This window comes from Amphiprion ocellaris, chromosome 6 (assembly GCF_022539595.1).
Source record: "Amphiprion ocellaris isolate individual 3 ecotype Okinawa chromosome 6, ASM2253959v1, whole genome shotgun sequence".
NCBI lineage: Eukaryota > Metazoa > Chordata > Actinopteri > Pomacentridae > Amphiprion > Amphiprion ocellaris.
In genome coordinates this window covers 2,530,596-2,549,444 of record NC_072771.1, presented here as the reverse complement: position 1 = coordinate 2,549,444, position 18,849 = coordinate 2,530,596, and the positions used below count along the sequence as shown (strand labels likewise).

At 34.3% G+C, this 18,849-nt stretch overlaps 2 protein-coding genes across 8 annotated transcripts in view; one reads left to right on the top strand and one right to left on the bottom strand.

Moving 5' to 3' along the window:
* adamtsl2 (ADAMTS-like 2) overlaps positions 1-11,942 on the bottom strand; it is a 63,680-nt gene extending 51,738 nt beyond the window's left edge. For 3 of the 7 annotated variants that reach the window (XM_055011284.1, XM_055011290.1, XM_055011289.1), the window contains exons 1-4: positions 11,801-11,939; positions 10,088-10,263; positions 4,609-4,814; positions 3,237-3,350 (exon numbers count right to left, since the gene is read on the bottom strand). The gene's annotated coding sequence lies outside the window, so the exon portion shown is untranslated. Of the gene's footprint in view, positions 1-3,236; positions 3,351-4,608; positions 4,815-7,986; positions 8,257-10,087; positions 10,264-11,800 lie in introns of all 7 variants that reach the window. The other 4 variants (XM_055011286.1, XM_055011287.1, XM_055011288.1 and 1 more) reach the window with 4 other exon arrangements.
* Positions 7,947-18,569, top strand: mymk (myomaker, myoblast fusion factor). The gene is made up of 6 exons (XM_055011292.1): positions 7,947-8,210; positions 10,116-10,230; positions 11,807-11,955; positions 13,280-13,396; positions 14,728-14,868; positions 16,593-18,569. The coding sequence occupies exons 1-6, from the start codon at positions 8,076-8,078 to the stop codon at positions 16,788-16,790; spliced, it is 855 nt and encodes a 284-aa protein (XP_054867267.1). The 5' UTR covers positions 7,947-8,075; the 3' UTR covers positions 16,791-18,569.
* The last annotated feature ends 280 nt before the right edge of the window (positions 18,570-18,849 follow it).

Below are 18,849 nucleotides of genomic sequence, written 5' to 3'. Positions count from 1 at the left end.
TTGGATGTTTCAACAAGACAATGAGCTCAAACACACATCAGACGTGGTAAAGAAATGGTTCCATCAGGCTAGAATGAAGGTTCTAGACTGGTCTCCCCAAAGTCCTGACTTGAACCCATCATGAATCCGAAGAACCAAGTCTGAGTCAGAAAGACGACAAGTTTAGTTGATCTGAACCAATTCAGTCCAGAGGAGTTGAAGATAAACCAGAAGCTTGAAACCAAAAGAACCAAACTCAAGAGAAAATTGACAAATCGAACTGAATATTAACATTTATGAATGTATTTTACTTTGTGTAAAGCTCCAGTTCCACAGAGCATGATACTGCCACCACCATGCTTGATGGTAGGTTTGGTGTTCTTGGAGTTAAAGGCCTCATCTTCAGTTATTCTTCCATCTGACCACAGAAGGTCTTTTCTTTGTCCATGTGATCAGCAGCAGACTTGAGTGGAGCTTTAAGGTTCTGCTTCTAGAGGAAGAACTTCCTTCTTCATGGATCCGCTCAGCTCATGTTGATGTAAAACCCTGTGGACACTGACAGCTGTGTTCCAGCAGCTTCTCATCCATTCAGACCTGCTTTCTGATGATTCTTGGTTGATTCTTGACCATCCTGACCAATGGCCTCTCAGCAGCAGGTGATAGTTTGTGTTTTCTTCCTGATGGTGGCAGTAACACAACTGGACCATGAACTTTATTCTGACAAACAGATGATTCTGGATCTGAAGCTGCTTTCAAATGGCTCCAAGTGACTTTCTGACTTGTTCAAGTCAATGATTTGCTTTTTCAGATCTTTGCTGAGCTCCTCAGACTTTCCCACTGTAGTGTTTGAATCTAATGAGTGAATCTAATGGGTTCTATTTAAACTGGATCAGAGGAGTCAGCAGCTGTAGTCAAACGTAATCACTCTGAGACATTAAGAGGCCATGAAACTAAGAAAATTTGATTAACACAACTTTCGACATCGCTACAACTTATTATTCAAGTTGATGGATGTATAATATTTCCAGAAAACCTGTAATAAATCTATGAAAGAATCGAAATGAATGATTGTTTTTTGCAACAAAGATTCATGTGTTTTAATGATTACATTGTAGAAAATTAGCAGTTGTAGGAGTCTTTTGTAACTAAACACTACCATGATCTACATGGTGTTTAGAAGTGGATGTAAACTGTATCTGGATAAATTCACACAGTTTCAGGAGCTCCTGTCCTCTTTGCTTTTCCCTCCACCTCCATCCTTTCACTCTTTAACTTCTGCTGCCGGTGAGTCTGTCGGCTACGTTAGCGCCGCTCTGCTCCATCGCCAGATTTACAAGCTGATAGAGAGGGAGGCTGCCAGGCCAGAATAATATATACTTAAATAATTAACGCCCAGCACCCTCCGCATGACAGCAGAGTAAAAGCTATTAGGAAAATGTGTTTGCAGCAGCTCCCATGGGTGTGTTTTTGTGTTTGCAGTCTGGAGTCATTAGGGCTGCAGCACGCAGACAAAAGAGCAATTAAAGCCGTTATAAATGCCACCACAGGGAGAAGAAAAGCCTCGCTCTGAAATGTGTGAAGCAAAACACACTCCTTCCTGAAAACGCTGCAAAGTAACACACAGATCTGAGCATAAAGAGGCAGAGTTTCTGTTTCTGAACAGCCTCAAACAGCAGGAATGAATTACAGAGCAGCACGATGGTAGAAAACATTTTTGAATAAATTCCGCAATTTTCACCAGATGAGTTGAAAAAATGTCATTCGTAGTTGAGTTTATCTGCATCAAAGATTAAAAAATATTATAACAAAAGCTGAAAAAAGTTGTTTGGAATCTTTTTCTTGTGGTTTAACACTGGCGAAGGCATCTGAAAATATTTTTTTTTTGCTTTATGGTGCTGATTTTAATTTGAAAGACACGAATAAAGTTGTTGTTTTTGCTCATCACCATCTTTTCTGCACCTAGAATATATCCATGCATTTGATTTCTTTTCTTTCCTCACTATAGACACCAAAAATGTGTCTCTACCAAGCTGTAAACTTGTTTATTTCTGCAGGAAAGTTAGACATTTTAACATGAACGTCTACGAGGATGGCCTCAGGTTTGGAAGCAGCCTCTAGTGGACATTTGAGGAACTGCAGCAAAACAAATGGTTTCAAAATCAAAAATCAAAAACAACAATCCAGGAGTCAACTTGTTGAGAGATTTGCATTTTAACTTTAGGGGTCCAGACAATTGTTTTACAGATTCAAGGAGCCCTGTAGGGTAAAATAAAGGGGTTTTTTGGTTAGTTTTGCCCCACCTTTCAGCACACTTCCTTGATTGTAAAAATTTTTTTTTGCAAATAAATAAGTCACAAAACAGCAAAAAAAAGACAACATGACAGAAACAAGATGATAAACAACAAAAAAATTACACAAAACAACAAACGTGAGACACAAAACAAGACATAAAAGCACAAACAAGATATTAAACAAGTCAAACAAGACACAAAAAACCCAAAACACCACAAGCGAGACACAAAACAACAAAAACAAGACACAAAATGACAAAAAATGAGGCACAAAATAATAAAAACGACAGAAAAACGAGACAAATCAGACACAAAACTGCAAACATGAGACACTAAACAAGACCAAAAAAAAGCACAAATAAAACGCAAAAGTATGAAAGAGGAGACACAACATGGCAAAAACTGGACGCAAAACAACAAAACGAAACACAAAAATGAGACAAAGTGACATAAACAAGATACTAAACAACAAAAAATTAGATAAAACTACAAACATGAGACACAAAACAACTAAATGAGACACAACGTGACAAAAATCGGACACTAAACGACACAAGCGAGACACAAAATTACAACTAAATGAGACAAAATGACACAAACAAGACAAAAAAATGAGATAAAACAACAAATAGGAGGCACAAAACGAAATCACAAAAATAAATGTTTTTAGTTCTTTGCTAAAAGCTCGCTGCTGATAATCTGAACATGAAGTTTTGATTGATCTGAACAGTTTTGTAGATTTGCTGCACCTTTAAAGCAGGAAAAATCATGCAGAGACTAATGAAGTTGTGGAAGTTTGAGGAAAAAGAACAACTTAAAGCTTGTTTAAGATGAAAATGTGAAAAACAGAACATAAAGTGGGATTTAAATGAAAACAGAGATGAAGTCTGAAGCTCCGAGTCGCTGCTTTTCTTCATTCGTCCTGAGTGAGCGACTCTGAAACTCTGAGTGTTTTTAGAAACTGACCTGGAGGTCGGAGGTCGCTGCTGGTTCTGAGCCAATCAGAGGGAAGCCTGATGTTTGTCCAGATGTGTGGAGGAAGTCGTCTCTGGTTCCCACAACGAGGACAGAAACTACAAACTGGACGAGAAGAAGAAGAACCACAAGACGTTTCATTAAATATAAACAGTGTTTAATATAACACTGCAAAACAACAACACAAAACAACACAAGCAAGAAAAAATCCAGACAAACTGAGAGAAAACAACATAAACAAGACAAATGAGACAAAATGACAAAAGATTAGACACAAGTGAGACACAAAATGACACAAGTGAGACGCAAAACAACAAAAGTTTGACACAAAAAAATCACAAACAAGATACAAAATGGCAAAAACATGAAGCCAAATGACAAAAATGACAAACAAAACAAGACAAAACAACACAAATAATACACAAAATGACAAAAACAAGTCACATCAATGTGAGAAAAACACAAAACGGCATAAATGAGAGACAAAACAAGGCATAAGAGACAAAATGACAAAAATTAGACAAAAGTGAGACACAAAACGACCAAAACTAGACACAGAACAACACAAATAAAGCACAAAATGGCAAAAGCATGAGGCAAAATGACAAAGAGGACACACAAAACCAGACAAAACAAATAATACACAAAATGGCAATAACAAGTCACATCAGTGTGAAAAAAACACACAAAATGACAGAAATGAGACACAAAACACGACAAACGAGACACAAAACAACAAAAACTAGAAACAGAAAACAATAGTTCTAGTGGTTGTATGTTGTTGTTGATTAATTTTCTATAAAATATATTAAGATTTTTGGTTAGTATATGTGAAAAAGGACTATTTAGTTGTTACACTTTATTTGCCTGATAAATAATGACACAGTTTTTAGTCTGAAACAAGCTTCTGACAGATTTTCTAAAATATTTGTGTTTTGTCATTTTATTTATATATCTATGTGTGTGTGTGTGTGTGTGTGTGTGTGTATACTGTATGTATGAATACATGACTCGAAAATTATTTAAAGTGACTCAAAAAATGGTCAAAACTACTCAAAAATCATCCAAAATTACTCAAAAATTATTCAGTGATTTAAAAACCTTCCCAAAATTACACAAGACATATCTGAAATAAAATAAACTTGTCCAAAGTTATTTTAAAATGGTCAAAGAGCAAAATAATTGTTAAAAATGACACAAAAACAAAAAGCGAAATCACCCAAAAATGGATTCAAAACTCAAAATTAGTTAAAAATGGACATTAAGCCTCAGTTTTACTTGTTTTTCTGCTTCAGTTTACTCCTCATGGTTTTGTATTTTTATGTATTTTTGATCAACTTTAACCAGCTCCTTTTTAACGAACCTTTTGGTTTCGTAATAAACTCCACAGGTTGGAGTAATTCAGGCTCTTCTTCCTCTTCTCCTCTAACTTCCACTTTCTCCGTCCTCCTGACCTCTGGACCTCCTGACTCCACGTCGGGGTCACTTCAGGTCATGCTGCTGCTGACGGTAATAAAGACTCACAGCTGATCGATTCTTCCCCCAGAGAGAGTCGAGTCCTGCCGGCTGCTGAAACAACATTTCACAGAGAACTGAAACCACAGAGAGTCACTTTTACTGCAGGTCTGACCGTCCACACGTCAGCTAGTTCTTCTAAACCTTCATGTCGTCCTGCAGGTCAAAATTGACCCGTTTTAAAGTTTGAAAATGTGGGGAAAAAATCTATTTTCACAGTGAAACTTCTGATGTCCACATTTTCAACATTTTTGGGAAGTTTTTGAACATTTTTTGGTGGAAAAAAATGTTTAAAAAATGCTTCTTTAAGAACATTCACATTTTTTTGTGAATGTTCTTAAAGAAAATATTAGAAGTTTTACTGATATATATGGAATCACTTTACAAATTTGTGGGATTTTTTTGGAAGATTTTTACAATTTAAAAAAAATATATATTTACAAGAATTTTCTTGACAAATTTGGGGGATTTTTAAAAAATAAAACTTTTAAGGGAAACTTTTAAGGAATTATTAGAATTTTCTTCCTGAAGGTTTTGCAAATTTCCATAAATTTGGGGAATTTTTTTGCTGAATTTTGGGATTTTTTTCAGATAAGGAAGCAATATTTTTCGGTGCCCGTAAATGAGGACAGCAGGAAGGTTAAACTCACACACACTGTGGTAAATTACTGTGGAAACGCAGCCGAGTTCTAACATTAGTGTTGTGTTTTCAACAAAATATGATGAAAAACTGCAGAATCTGAAGCTGAAACAAGAATGACTGTTAACAGCAGGCTGACAGGAAGAACGGAACAAAAAACTCAACACAGAATAACACAAAACCACAAGAAAACAGACACAAAATGACACAAATGAAAATGAGATGAGAAAAATGGAAAGCAAAATGATAACGGAGACAAAACTCACAAATAGACACAAACTAAACAATACAAACGAGAAACAAAATGAAAATAAAGAGTTTCAAAACTAACAAAAATTTGATGAAACCTCACAAACGACAGAATAATAGCAGATAATTACAGAAGATAACGGAAATGAGAAAAAAACAAGACAAAAGATGCACAAAACAACAAAAAATAGACATAAAATGACAGAAACAAGATTCAAAATGACACAAATGAGACAAAATAAGACAAATTTGACCAAAACGACAAAACATGAGACTGAATGAAGCTGACGAGGCACAAAATCACACAAGGCAGATGCACAATGACTAAAACTGGACACAAACCTACAGAAATGAGACACAAAACTGGACAAAATAGCACAAATGAGACAGAAAACAACACAAATGTGACATAAAATGACACAAATCTGACACAAAAGGACAAAAATGGAGACAAAAATGACAGAAACGAGACAAACAAGTCACAAAATGACCTGACAAAACCTGACAAAAAATGAGACACAATGACACAAATAAAACACAAAAGCAAGATTCAAAGTGACACAAAACAACAAATCATGAGACAAAACGCTGATAACAAGACGCACAATGACTAAAATATGACACAAAAACGACAGAAATGAGACACGATGAGACAATGGTGACACAAAAACTCATAAAGCAAAGAAAGGAGACACAAAGCAACAGTTGTAGTTGTGTTGATGACACTGGAACACAACGTGGCTGCAGTGTTAGACTCCCATTGTGCTGCTGTTTGTGTGTTGAACAGGGACTATCCTGGTGGAGGGATACGTAGCGGCGCTCCCCTGCAGGGGGCGTGGTTCGGCCACAGCAACCTTTCTGAGGAACTCTGGGAATCTGAGGAGTTCAGAACTCTGAGCAGCTGGAACAGCTGAGAGGACAACAGCTGCTGGTTCAGGACGATCAACAAGTTGAGACGTTTACACTCCTACTGCTGGGATTTAAAGAGTTCAATCACACTAAATACACTTTGTACCCACAAGTTCTGAGTTTTCAGTTACTGACTTTCACTCAGTCTGATCAGGTCAGAAACCTTTGGTTCTAGACTCTGATGTTGGGATAAAAAAACTATAAAACTAATATAAAACTAGAAAACTAATATAAAACTATAAAACATGACAACAGTGGAAACCTGTAATGTATAATGATTAGCATTTAATTCTCTACTGATGTTATGAATGATGATAAAACTAATAATACAACTAATAAACCATGTGAACCACGTTGATAGAACATTTCTTTATCTCTAGAATTTAAAAAAAAACCCTGATATCTGTCCTGGATGTTTTTATATTTCTGTCTGGATCATAACCTCAGCTACAGATGTTCCCTCCAGACTGATTAATTCCTCTTTTCTGTCTCCAGATGTGCATTTTACAGATGTTTTCAGCAACTTGTGGTCATTTTTATGGCCCCACTTTGGTCGTTTATGTCTAATTCTGGATGTTGGTTCCACATTCTACTGATTTTATGTCATAATTTGGTGATTTTATATCTCTGGTGTCTCTTATTACGTCTTTGTGTTCAAACTATTTTGAAGAATCTAAAATTTAAAACATGTTTTGACTAATTTCACATAATTTCATCTGTGTTCATTCATAGTTTTGATGCCTTCAGTGAGAATCTACGATGGAAATAAAGAAAAACATTCAATGAGAAGGTGTGTCCAAACTAAAGACTGAGTGTATTTATATGCATTGTTTGTTTACGTTGTTTTGTTTTGTTTGTTTGTTTGTTTGTTTTACACAAACAACTAAAATATTACAGTAAAACCTTCTATTAACACCTTCTATCCTGGACCCTCCTGGACCCTCCTGGACCCTTCTAGACCCTTCTAGACCCTCCTGGACCCTCCTGGACCCTCCTGGACCCTCCTAGACCCTTCTAGACCCTTCTAGACCCTCCATCAAGACCCTCCTAGACCCTCCTAGACCCTCCTGGACCCTCCTGGACCCTCCTGGACCCTCCTGGACCCTCCTGGACCCTCCTGGACCCTTCTAGACCCTCCATCTAGACCCTCCTAGACCCTTCTAGACCCTCCATCTAGACCCTTCTAGACCCTCCATCTAGACCCTCCCAGACCCTCCTGGACCCTCCATCTAGACCCTCCTAGACCCTTCTAGACCCTCCATCTAGACCCTCCTAGACCCTCCTGGACCCTCCTAGACCCTCCTGGACCCTCCCGTACCCTCCTGGACCCTCCCATGTCCAGAGGAATGCCAGCAGCTGTCCACCGATGACTCGACACATGCAGACGTTTAAAGTTTAAAGACCTCAGAGGACAGCTGGTCTCCTCACTGTGATTCAGCTCCACCAGGCTGAGGGTCTCCTGCAGGATTTATCCCGGTCCCTGCTGGTTCTCCTGGTTCTTCTGGTTCTCCTCCATCATGGGCGCCTTCATCGCTAAGCTGCTGCTCCCCACCGTCAGCAGTCTGGTGTTCCTGCCCACGGCCAGCGTCGCCGCCAAGCGGGGCTTCCACATGGAGGCCATGGTCTACTTCTTCACCATGTTCTTCACCGTGGTGAGACGTTCAGTTCAGGTTCTGGAGGATGCTTCTGGTTGGAGTTCTGCTCAGGAACGATCCAGGTTTAATACTGAAGCTGAAACTAACTGCACACTATTAACCGATCAGATGTTTGGTTCATAAAAAGTCAGAAAATCATGGAAAATATTTTTGTTGTTTCATCCACAACCTAAAGATGTTCCGTTTACTGTTACAGAGGAGGAAAAATCTGAGAAAATATCAGATAAATGTGGCCTCAGACGTCCCTCTGAAACCTAGATGGTTTTAAAAAATGAACAGAAAAGATTCTTGTTTGCTGCAATAAAATAAATGCAAAAAGCTGCTTCAAATCCACTGAAACTGTCATTTTATGGTCACTTATCGAAGCAGGACAAATTACTGTTAAAGTTTGTAGATGTTTGGTTTATTTGTTTGTTTTTTAACAGTTAATATTGAAATTCATACTTTTTGTTGCTGTTTTTGTTCTAGTTATAAAAGCTGTTTTCAAACCATCAAGATCCTAAATCAGTCTTACTGACTCTATTTAGGTTTAACTTGTTTCTGACAAAAATAAATAAATAATCTACTTGTTGATTGTTGAAAAAACTGTAAATATCGTCCACACGAAAGATTTATAGTTTTATAAACAGGAAATTATTTTTTGAAAATGTGAAACCAAAAAATGTCAGTTTTACAGTATTAAAAATAAGCTTTTATATATATATATATATATATATATATATATATATATATATAGATATATATATATAGAGAGAGAGAGAGAGAGAGAGAGAGAGAGAGAGAGAGAGAGAGAGAGAGAGAGAGAGAGAGAGAGAGAGAGAGAGAGTGAGAGAGAGAGAGAGCGTATTTAATCTATTTTTAATCTGTTAAAAAAGTGAAAATCTGGCATTTTTTTCTTACTGCCAGATAGTCATACTTTTTTGTATATGTTTTTTGTGTATCTTTTAATCTAATTTAAATATTGTAAAAAGAATATATAAATTAAATTAAAGTATTATAAATAAATTTTAAAAAATAAATATTATTAAATTAGATAGAAAAATATTTTTAAACAGATTTTTGCCAATATTTTTTTACTGTTTGAGCAGATTTTCTTTAAATATATTTATTTTAATTATATATATATATTCTATCTGTTAAAAAAATTGTGAAAATCTGGCTTTTTTTTCATACTGCCAGATTTTTGCAGCTTTTACAGATTAAATTTTTAAAAATATATGTAGATAAAATTAGCTCAACAACTCATAATATTATGTTAAAAATATATTTTTATGTAGTTTTAACACAGTAAAATCTTGAAATGTTAGGGTGTCACATTTTAGAAAAATAAATTAATATTTATAAAAATGTAAATCTTTTGTGTGGACAATATTTGCAGTTTTTTAACAGTCAACATGTAAATTAATGCTTTTATTTTGTAAAAAAATAAATAAATAAATAAATAAATAAAAAATTCTAAATCCAGTAAACTGAAGAAGGATCTTGATGGTTTGAAAGCAGATTTTTAAATAAAAATAAGTATATATGTTGATGATAAAATATGGTCACATTTCAGAATTTATTCAGGAAATATTGAACTTTCTGCTCCATATAAAACATACTAACTGAACCTGTTTACTATAAACTTTTTTCCACGCTATTTAAAGTAACAATAACTATAAATATTCTGACATATTAAAACTAAAACTTGTTTGATTTTATTGTAAATTAATGTTTAATCTGGTATTTACTTTAAAATAGCGTTGTTTCTGTGTGTTTTGTGATCTTTCAGCTGTAGCTCTAGTTCCTGTTAGTGGTTCAATAAATTCCTCCAGACATCCATAAATGATATTTTCCACGTATGTAAAGTAAATATGATCTAGAAGTGTGTTTACTGAAGCTTGTCAGATGTTCCTCCTGCAGATCTACCACGCGTGTGACGGTCCAGGTCTGTCCATCCTGTGCTTCATGAGATACGACATCCTGGAATATTTCAGCGTCTACGGCACGGCGCTCTCCATGTGGGTCACTCTGATCGGTGAGAATCTGCATGAATGTCCAAAACCACAACCTGCAGGTCACAAAAAGGTTTTAAAATGAGCTCTGCACACCAATAAAGTCCAAATGGTTTAATTCTCTTGAACCTCAAGTAGTTTACTGTTTGTTTTTCCTCCACATTTATCATTTATTCCTGTGTGGCCTCATTTTCTTAGAAACTGGACTTAATAACAGCACAAGTACTACATAATGTAGTTTAAGTATCTGAAGGAGGAGTCCTCTTAGTCACTGTTTGGGTTTTTCTTATCAGTGTTGTGTTGCTGCTTCCTTAAGGTCAAACTGTGTAGAGCTGTTTTAAAACAGTTTTCAGGTTGAACTGAGCAGAGTGGATGAGTTTGTAGAAAGAAATACTAAAATATCGATAATATAAGGAAACAAAAAAACCTGAAAGGGACACAAAATGACAAAAACAAAACAAAACTGGCCCAAAGATGCAGAAAATGACAAAAACAAAACACAAAATGACTAAAACGAAGACAAGAGAGACTGAGAGTAAAATCAAAGCTACTGGATGAATAAATAAATGCAGCATGGCTCAGAAACAGTGAACAGAGGAGCAAGTTGTTGGAGATACATTCAGCGTGGAGAAACATCTTTCTACTGATGATGAGCAGAGTAGAGAGGAAAAGCCTGGAGAGCCTGGAAACATGGAAATAGTTAAATATCTGTAATATGTGGAGATAAAATGACCTTAAACGACACACAAAACAACAAAAGAAAGAAGAAGCCTGTCCAGACTTTTCCTCTCTACTGTTCATCATCAGTAGAAAGATGTTTCACCATGCTGAATGTATCTCCACCAGCCTGCTCCTCTGTTCACTGTTTCTGAGCCATGCTGCATTTATTTATTCATCCAGGAGGTTTTTAAACCAGTTTTTGAGATCCAGAGAGTTAAAAGAGAATTAACCCATTCATTTGTTGACTAACAGTGGTCAGAACTCCTGTTTTCGTGACCTAAAGTCACATTTTTTGTCTTTTTATTGCCTGGATGTGTAAACAGGTTCCTGTACACGATTATAGCTTGTTTTTATTCCAAAATAAACGTTTACATGGATTTCTTTACACTAATTGTTCTAAAAAATTGGACCTTGTTGTGATTTTTTGTGTATTTATGTGTAGATTGAAGCTGGTAACATATAGAGAATTTCTTCCCTCGTGTCCAAAGCTGGAGTTTAAATCTCTCCAGTTGTCCAGAACACATGTTGTGTTTCTGAGATCCTCACATGTGTTCAGACATGTTGGTATGAAGGCTCCGTCCTCATCTAACGGGGTTTAAAATCACGTGTGGTGAAGGACCAAATGCTCCGACAGCTGACTTCTCTGTTTGGTTCTCCATGTTTAAAGGGACTTCTTTGCACTGATTCATTAAAACAAAATGCTTGTGGACAGAAAATTATAAAATGAAAAGTTTTCTACATTTATTTTACAGCCTGTCAGTGCTGCTCACAGTGGATTTAGCTAAATAAATGCAGAATTCCGGCCGTCAACAGGCCTCAGATGTGTGTTTTCTGCAGTATAACGTTATAAAACTTAATAAATTCCCTCCTTACTTGCAGCTCTGGGCGACTTTGACGAACCTCAGCGTTCGTCCATCACCATGTTTGGAGTTCTGACCATCGCTGTGAGGATCTACCAGGACCGCTGGGGCTACGGGATCTACTCCGGACCCATCGGATCGGCCGTCTTCATCATAACCGTCAAATGGGTCAGTGGTGGACGATAACGCTGAACAAAATTTTTAAAAACATATATTTTACTGAAAATAACTAATAAAATCAATCAAAAGACTTTTAATTTAAATACTAAACACAAGAAATAAGCTCATAATTTGCTTGTTTTACAGTTTTTCTGTGTGTTTTATGATAAAGTTGTGACTATTTCATCATTTAAAGAGTTTTTTGATATAATTCAGGTATTTTTTTAGTTATAATCAGCAAGCCTCCATTTAAACGAAGCTAATATTATTTTTTGTGCACACTTTTCCTTAACCTTCATTTATTAAATTAGTAAGTTAATAGAAACAGGTAATAAAAAATATTTTACAATTTTTACAGTGCCGTGTAAAAACTAAACAGTTTTTGAAAATAATTTAGTGTCATAAATAATTCTTACAGAGGCTATACTTTTTTTACAGCACAGTGTAGAAAATAAACTGTTTTAATTTTTTAAAAAATTATTTGATATTTTTTCTACATTTTTTGTTTGTTACAGATTGTAATGATTTTTTTACAGTGCATTGTTAAAAAGCTGCTTTAATTTTTTAAAAATAATTTACAATTTTATTATTTGTTAGATTATACAGATTTTTTACAGTACAGTGTCCAAAATAAACACTTTTATTATTTTTAAATAATTGACTAAATTTTTTTTATTTTTTACAGAGGATACTGATTTCTTTCTAGTGCAGTATAAAAAATAGACACTTTAATTTTTTTTCTTTAAATAAATTACACATTTTATGCATTTGTTTTTATTTGTTAGAGATCATAATTATAAAATAATTTATAAATTAATAAAAAAATTGCTATTTTTTTATTTGTTACAGATAATGCATAACTTTGTTTTTACAGCACAGTTTTTTTTTGTTTTTTTACCATATTACATTTGTTTTATTAGTTATGGATGATAGAATTTTTTACAGTGCATTGTATGAAATAAAAGTTTAAATTTTTTTTTTAAATAATTAACTTTTTTTTTACTAATTTTTTATTTGTTCCAGATGATACATAGTTTGTTTTTTACAGTGCAGTGTAAAAAATAAACAGCTTAAATTTTTTTCTTGAAATAATGTGCAAATTTTTTTACATTTTTTTAGTTCTTAGAGATGATACAGGAAAATATTTATTCGTTTACACATTGACTGTAAAAAAAAAAGCTTAAAAAAACAACTATCTTAAAGTTCCTTCTGAAAACATCGAACTTTGCAAAACGTTTTAAGACGAATGTTTCTGCAGAATAATGTTGCAAAACTTGCTGAGAACGTTTTCAGAATGTTTCCTGTATTTACTGTGATGTTTTTGTTGTTGCAGCTGCAGAAGATGAAGCAGCTGAGGTCGGTTTATCCAGAGAAGTCGGTTTACACGCAGCAGGTCGGTCCAGGATGCTGCTTCGGAGCTCTGGCTCTGATGCTGCGCTTCTACTTCGAGGTGAAATCCTACAAATATAAACAAACAAATATCAGAAAAGAATGGAGAATGTTTTTAATTCTGAACAATTTTCAAGTCATTCTGGACACTTTTTGGTAATTTTGCTTCATTTCTAACTTCTTTAGGTCAGGTTTAGAATCATTTTGGACAGTCTTATGTCATTTAAGTCCCTTTTTTGACTCAATTTTGACATTTTTTGTTCAATTTTGAAAAGTTTTAGGTATTTTGTACAATTTTCTAGTCATTACTTGGCAGCTTTGTGTTGTTTTATTTGTTTTTGGGAGATTTTTTTTCTCATTGTGGTCATTTTGTTAGTCGTCATTTTGCATCTCTGTTTTTGTCTGGTTTTTAACATTTCATGTCTCATGTGTCTTATTTTTTTTTAGTTTTGTGTCGCTTTTATTCTGTGTCTAGATTTTAACATTTTGTGACTCGCTTTTCTTGTTTTTGGTTTTTAGTGTGAACTTTCGATCGTTTTGTGTGTCTTTGGGACAGTTTTAGTCTCTTTGTGGCAGAGAAAATAAACAAAAACAGATGTTTTCTTTAGATTGTGACACCTGGATGAATGTAAAACTGATCTGGTAGCTGTTTTTATTCGAACTCAGGTGTGTTTATGACTCAAAAATTGCCCAAAATGTCTTGAAACTTGTTGAAAATTACTGAAAATTTGTCCATAATGGCAAAAAATTTGTCCAAATTTACTCAAATTCTCTACTAAATAATTTAAAAATTGTCCAAAATGTCTTGAAACTCGTCCCAAGTGACTACAAACTTGTCCAAGATGGAAAAAACCTTTGTAAAATGACTCAAAACGTGCCCAAAACCATTTAAAACGTGTCAAAATACCTTGAAGCTTCTCCAAAGTAACTCAAAACTTGGCTGAAAAAAATGACACAAAAACTGTCCAAAACCAGAGAAAATGAACCGTGGCCAGAAGATGAGAGAGAAAAAATGAGAGCTATAACTAGTTTTGAACAACGGCTCTGGCTGTCATGTGTTTATCTGCTGGACTGATGGAGTTCTGAGGCTTGGAAATGATGGATAAAGTCCATAAAAAGTGATAAATCTGGACCTTTGAGGGTCTGAAATTCTGAAAATATTCACAGTATGAAGGTAGAACTTTGATTAATTAAACTAAAGTTCCTGTAGATGAAGAATCAGATGATTTTTAGTTTTTTTTTCTGTGACCTGAATCTTTATTCCTACAATAAACCGACTAACCTCCGTCCAGGTGAAGCTCTGGAGTTCTTCCTGGTTGAGGTTGTTCGGGTGCAGCTCCGTCTTTTCTTCGTTTCTCGTTGAACCTCTTTGTGAATTTTCTCGTCCTCCAGGAGTGGGACTACTCGTACGTCCACAGCTTCTACCATCTGTCTCTGGCCGTGGCCTTCGTTCTGCTGCTGCCCAAGAAGAACCGATACTCAGGAGAAGGAAGAAACGCCGCCAAGCTCAGCTGCTTCACACTCTGCTGCTGCGTACGTTTAACAGATTATTATTAATAGTCAGTACCAACTACTTATTATTATTATTCAGTACTAACAAGGGAAGAGAGCTGGAGGCCACTGTGAGGAAGAAAACTGTAAAAGAACTGGAATATTTTCAACAGCTGGGGCCAATAATACTGCAAAATAACAGAAAATAACACAGAATATAAATATATGGTATTTTCTATCCTTAAAATGTATTTTCTGGCCTTAATTTGACACGAGGACAGAAAATTAACCAAGCAACACTTGTTTGTCTGAAAAATATACTTACAGCATTAAACATGATTTTTTTTTACTATTATATAAAAATGAAACATTTATTTTTAAAAAATCCTCAAAATTTTGCTTTAAAAATTACTTTTTTTAAATTATAATTTTATAGTTATTCACAGGTATGTGTGTTTTTAATGTTATTTTAGATTAGACATGTAAATTTATGGTTTATTTATTTACCTGTATTGATATTTCTCGTGCTTTTAAAAAAAAAAAAATATATATATATATATATATATATATATGAATAAGAAATCCATTAAGTAAAATGTAAAAAATCTAAATAAAACAAATAAAATAAAATACAGATAAGAAATCCATCAAGTATAATGTAAATTAAATTAAATTAAATTAAATTAAATTAAATTAAATTAAATTAAATTAAATTAAATTAAATTAAATTAAAAAAATATTGGTAAGAAGCCCATCAAATAAAATGTAAAAAGAGTTTTTAACAGAAAAATCTATGCAAAAAATTAATTCTCAGTAATTCTATCAAATTTTAGAAATCTTAAATTCAACAGTTTCATCTATTAAATAAAATTAAATATTTGTAGAATTATGAGAAAAAACATTGGTCTTTTTTTTTTAACTCAGATTTAATATTTTGCATTAAACTTAAATTCAAGTTCACTTCCATTTAAATTAGTAAAATATAAAAATTTGAAATAAAATAAAAATGTGTGTAAAATGTACCAGTTAAAAGTACATGAATAGACAGTTCCATCTGTTGATTAAAAATAAAATGTTTTTTTTAAATGTAGATAAATTTGTGAATGTATTTTAATTTTTATGTAAAAAAAATGTAAAAAGTAAAAATGTGATTTTTTATTTCCCACATAAATTCGCAGTTTATTTATATATTTCAATAATATGCAAAAAAGAAAAATCTGTTTAGGCAAAATTACAGATTAAATTACAGATTTAAAAAAAAATCTAATTACAGGAATAATCTTGAATTTAACAGTTTCATTTGTTAAATAAAATATTTGTAAAATTATGAAAAATATTGGTCTTTATTTTTAAGAATTTAAAAATATATATTATTCATAGTTAGTCAATTTTAATGTTATTTTACATTACGCATGTAAATTCACCCCAATTCAAATCTGTAAAACATAAAAACTACAAATAAAATAAAAATTTGTGTAATATTTGTGCACTAAATAAAAGTACATCGACAGATGATAAAATGTTTTTAAAATATAAGTTTGTGAATATATTTCAGTTTTAAAATGTCATTTTTTTTAAACATATATTCACTGTTTATGTATTTCAAAAACATGGGGAAAAAATCTTTTTAGGCAAATTCACAGCTTAAATTCCAGACGTTTTTGGACCGTGTAGCTGGTTATATGAGCTAGAGTTAAACTTTAATAAAGCATCACTTTGGAGCTGAAATGTTCTATACGAAGCTCTAACCGATGGTTCTCTTGCAGTCCATGTCTCCTGGTTCCTCCAAAGATGACAGCGACCAGAAGAAGAAGAAGAAGAAGAAGAGGTCGGTGTGGACGGTTCCCACTGAGAAGCCGTGGAGTCGGAGCTGCACCCCGACGCTGCCGTTATACAGCCAACCTCCATCCACCCCCATCAAAGGAACCATCAGCCGGCTGAAGGAGATGAACGGCTGGAAGTGAAGCAGCTCCTTCTGGCTGCTGGAACATTTAGGAGTCGGTTATAAAAATGTAAGAAGAGAGGAAAAAAGGCGAATAAAAAGCCAGCTGTGTGACGTCAGAGCTACTGCAGGACGGAGATTTACGACGAGGACGAACCGGCAGATGGTTTATCTCTCCAGGACGGATAAATTGTCTTTAGAAATGTTCCTCGAGGGAGAACCTCCATCCTCCCTCCTCTGCTTCCCGTCTCCGTTCGGAAAAAGAAAAAACACCAGAATTAGAAGACCGTTAAAGCACCTTTTAGCGTTTTATTCGTCCTTCCGGCACCAAACGAGGCCAAGAAGCATCTCGACGTGTTTTCTGGACGAGCAGGTGGAACCGTTTTAACCCAAAGAACCCCAAAGAAGCAACTTCTGGGAGACTTTTAACACATTTTCCTTCACTGTGGCTCAATGTAAAGTCCTGCAGCTCTATGGAGACAGAACAACCATGAATAGAAGTAGAGAAAATTAAAATGTGTCACCTGTTTCACCATGCTGAATGTATCTTCCTACAACTTGTTCACTGTTTTGGAACCATGCCACATTTTGTTTTGGTCGTTCTGTGTCTCGTTTGTGATATTTTTGGGTGGTTTTTTTTGCTTTTTTGATGGTTTCACCCACTTTCATGCCAACTGTAGAAAGATGTTTCACCATGCTGAATGTATCTTCCTACAGTTTGCTCCTCTGTTTCCTGTTTTTGCGGGTAGTTTTGTGTCTTGTTTGTGTTGTTTTGTGGCACTTTCATGCAAACTGTAGAAAGATGCTTCACTACTTGCTCCTCTGTTCATTGTTTTGAAACCATGCCACATTTAGTTTTAGTCGTTTTACACCTTGTTTATTGTTTTTTTTGTTTTTGTTTTTTTGCTTTTTTGACGGTTTCACCCACTTTCTCATCAGTAATAGAAAGATGTTTCACCATGCTGAATGTATCTCCAACAACTTGCTCCTTTGTTCGGTGTTTTGGAACCATGCCACATTTTGTTATGGTCATGCTGTGCCTCATTTATGTTGTTTTGTGGCTATATTTTAACAATTTGGCCCCTAATAATGGAAAAAGTGGCTCCACATACTATAGATATTTAACAAACAAACTAAACATGAGCTGTAGAAAGATGTTTCACCATGAACTTTCTTCTCTGTTTTCTGTTTTTGAGCGATGCCACATTTTTTTGGTGCGTTTTCTGCCTCGGTGGTGTCATTTTGTGTCTTGTTTGTATTGTTTTGTGTATTTTTTGACAGTTTCACTCACTTTCACGTCATCAGTGGAAAGATGTTTCACCATGTTGAATGTATCTCCAACAACTTGCTCCTCTGTTCACTGTTTCTGAGCCTTGCTGCATTTATTTGATTCATCCAGTAGCTTTGATTTCACTCTCAGTCTCTCTGTGGAAACACTGCCTGTGTTTTAAATGAAACAAGCAGAATTCACAGTTTTAAGATCAGATCTGTTTCTGATTTCAAGAAATGAAAGTTAAAAAAGTTGAAAATCCAACATTTCTTTTTGTTTTTACAGTTTCTGATGAATGCGAACATTTTGGCATCTTTTAGGGAAGAAAACGTGTCAAACCTGACAATGGGTTTTAGGGTTCTGAGGGTTAAATTCTGGTTCTTTCTGATTTCTGACTCTGTTAAACATTGTTCAGATTGTGTATTATTATTGTTATTTATTGCAGTTTGTATATTTAGCATTGTGTGTGTTTGTTTTTGGACATTTTTATAATATTTTGACATTAAAATGAAAAGTTGTGACTGTTTTTAACTGATCTCTACTGACTGGATGGAGTGAAGTCTCAAATTATTCAGATTTATTTGTATTTTTTTTTTATTATTTGACCAATAGGTATTTTTTTCTGGCTGTAAATGATATAAACAGGTGACTAAAATCATTGTGTTAGAATTAATAATGATAATTTGTTAAAGCCACCAAAACTGTAAATAATATCTATGTAAAAAGCTTCATTATTTTTACTAATAGTAATGGGGGTTTATTTGGTTTGTTTCTTTTTTGTTTTGTTTTTTTTTACAATATTTGACCATAA

Excerpts from the sequence above, each read along its gene's own strand:
- mymk (XM_055011292.1), top strand. The coding sequence starts at position 8,076 with ATGGGCGCCTTCATCGCTAAGCTGCTGCTCCCCACCGTCAGCAGTCTG. Across the intron at positions 8,211-10,115 it reads TCACCATGTTCTTCACCGTG|ATCTACCACGCGTGTGACGG; the intron begins GTGAGACGTTCA and ends TTCCTCCTGCAG. Across the intron at positions 14,869-16,592 it reads GCTTCACACTCTGCTGCTGC|TCCATGTCTCCTGGTTCCTC; the intron begins GTACGTTTAACA and ends GTTCTCTTGCAG.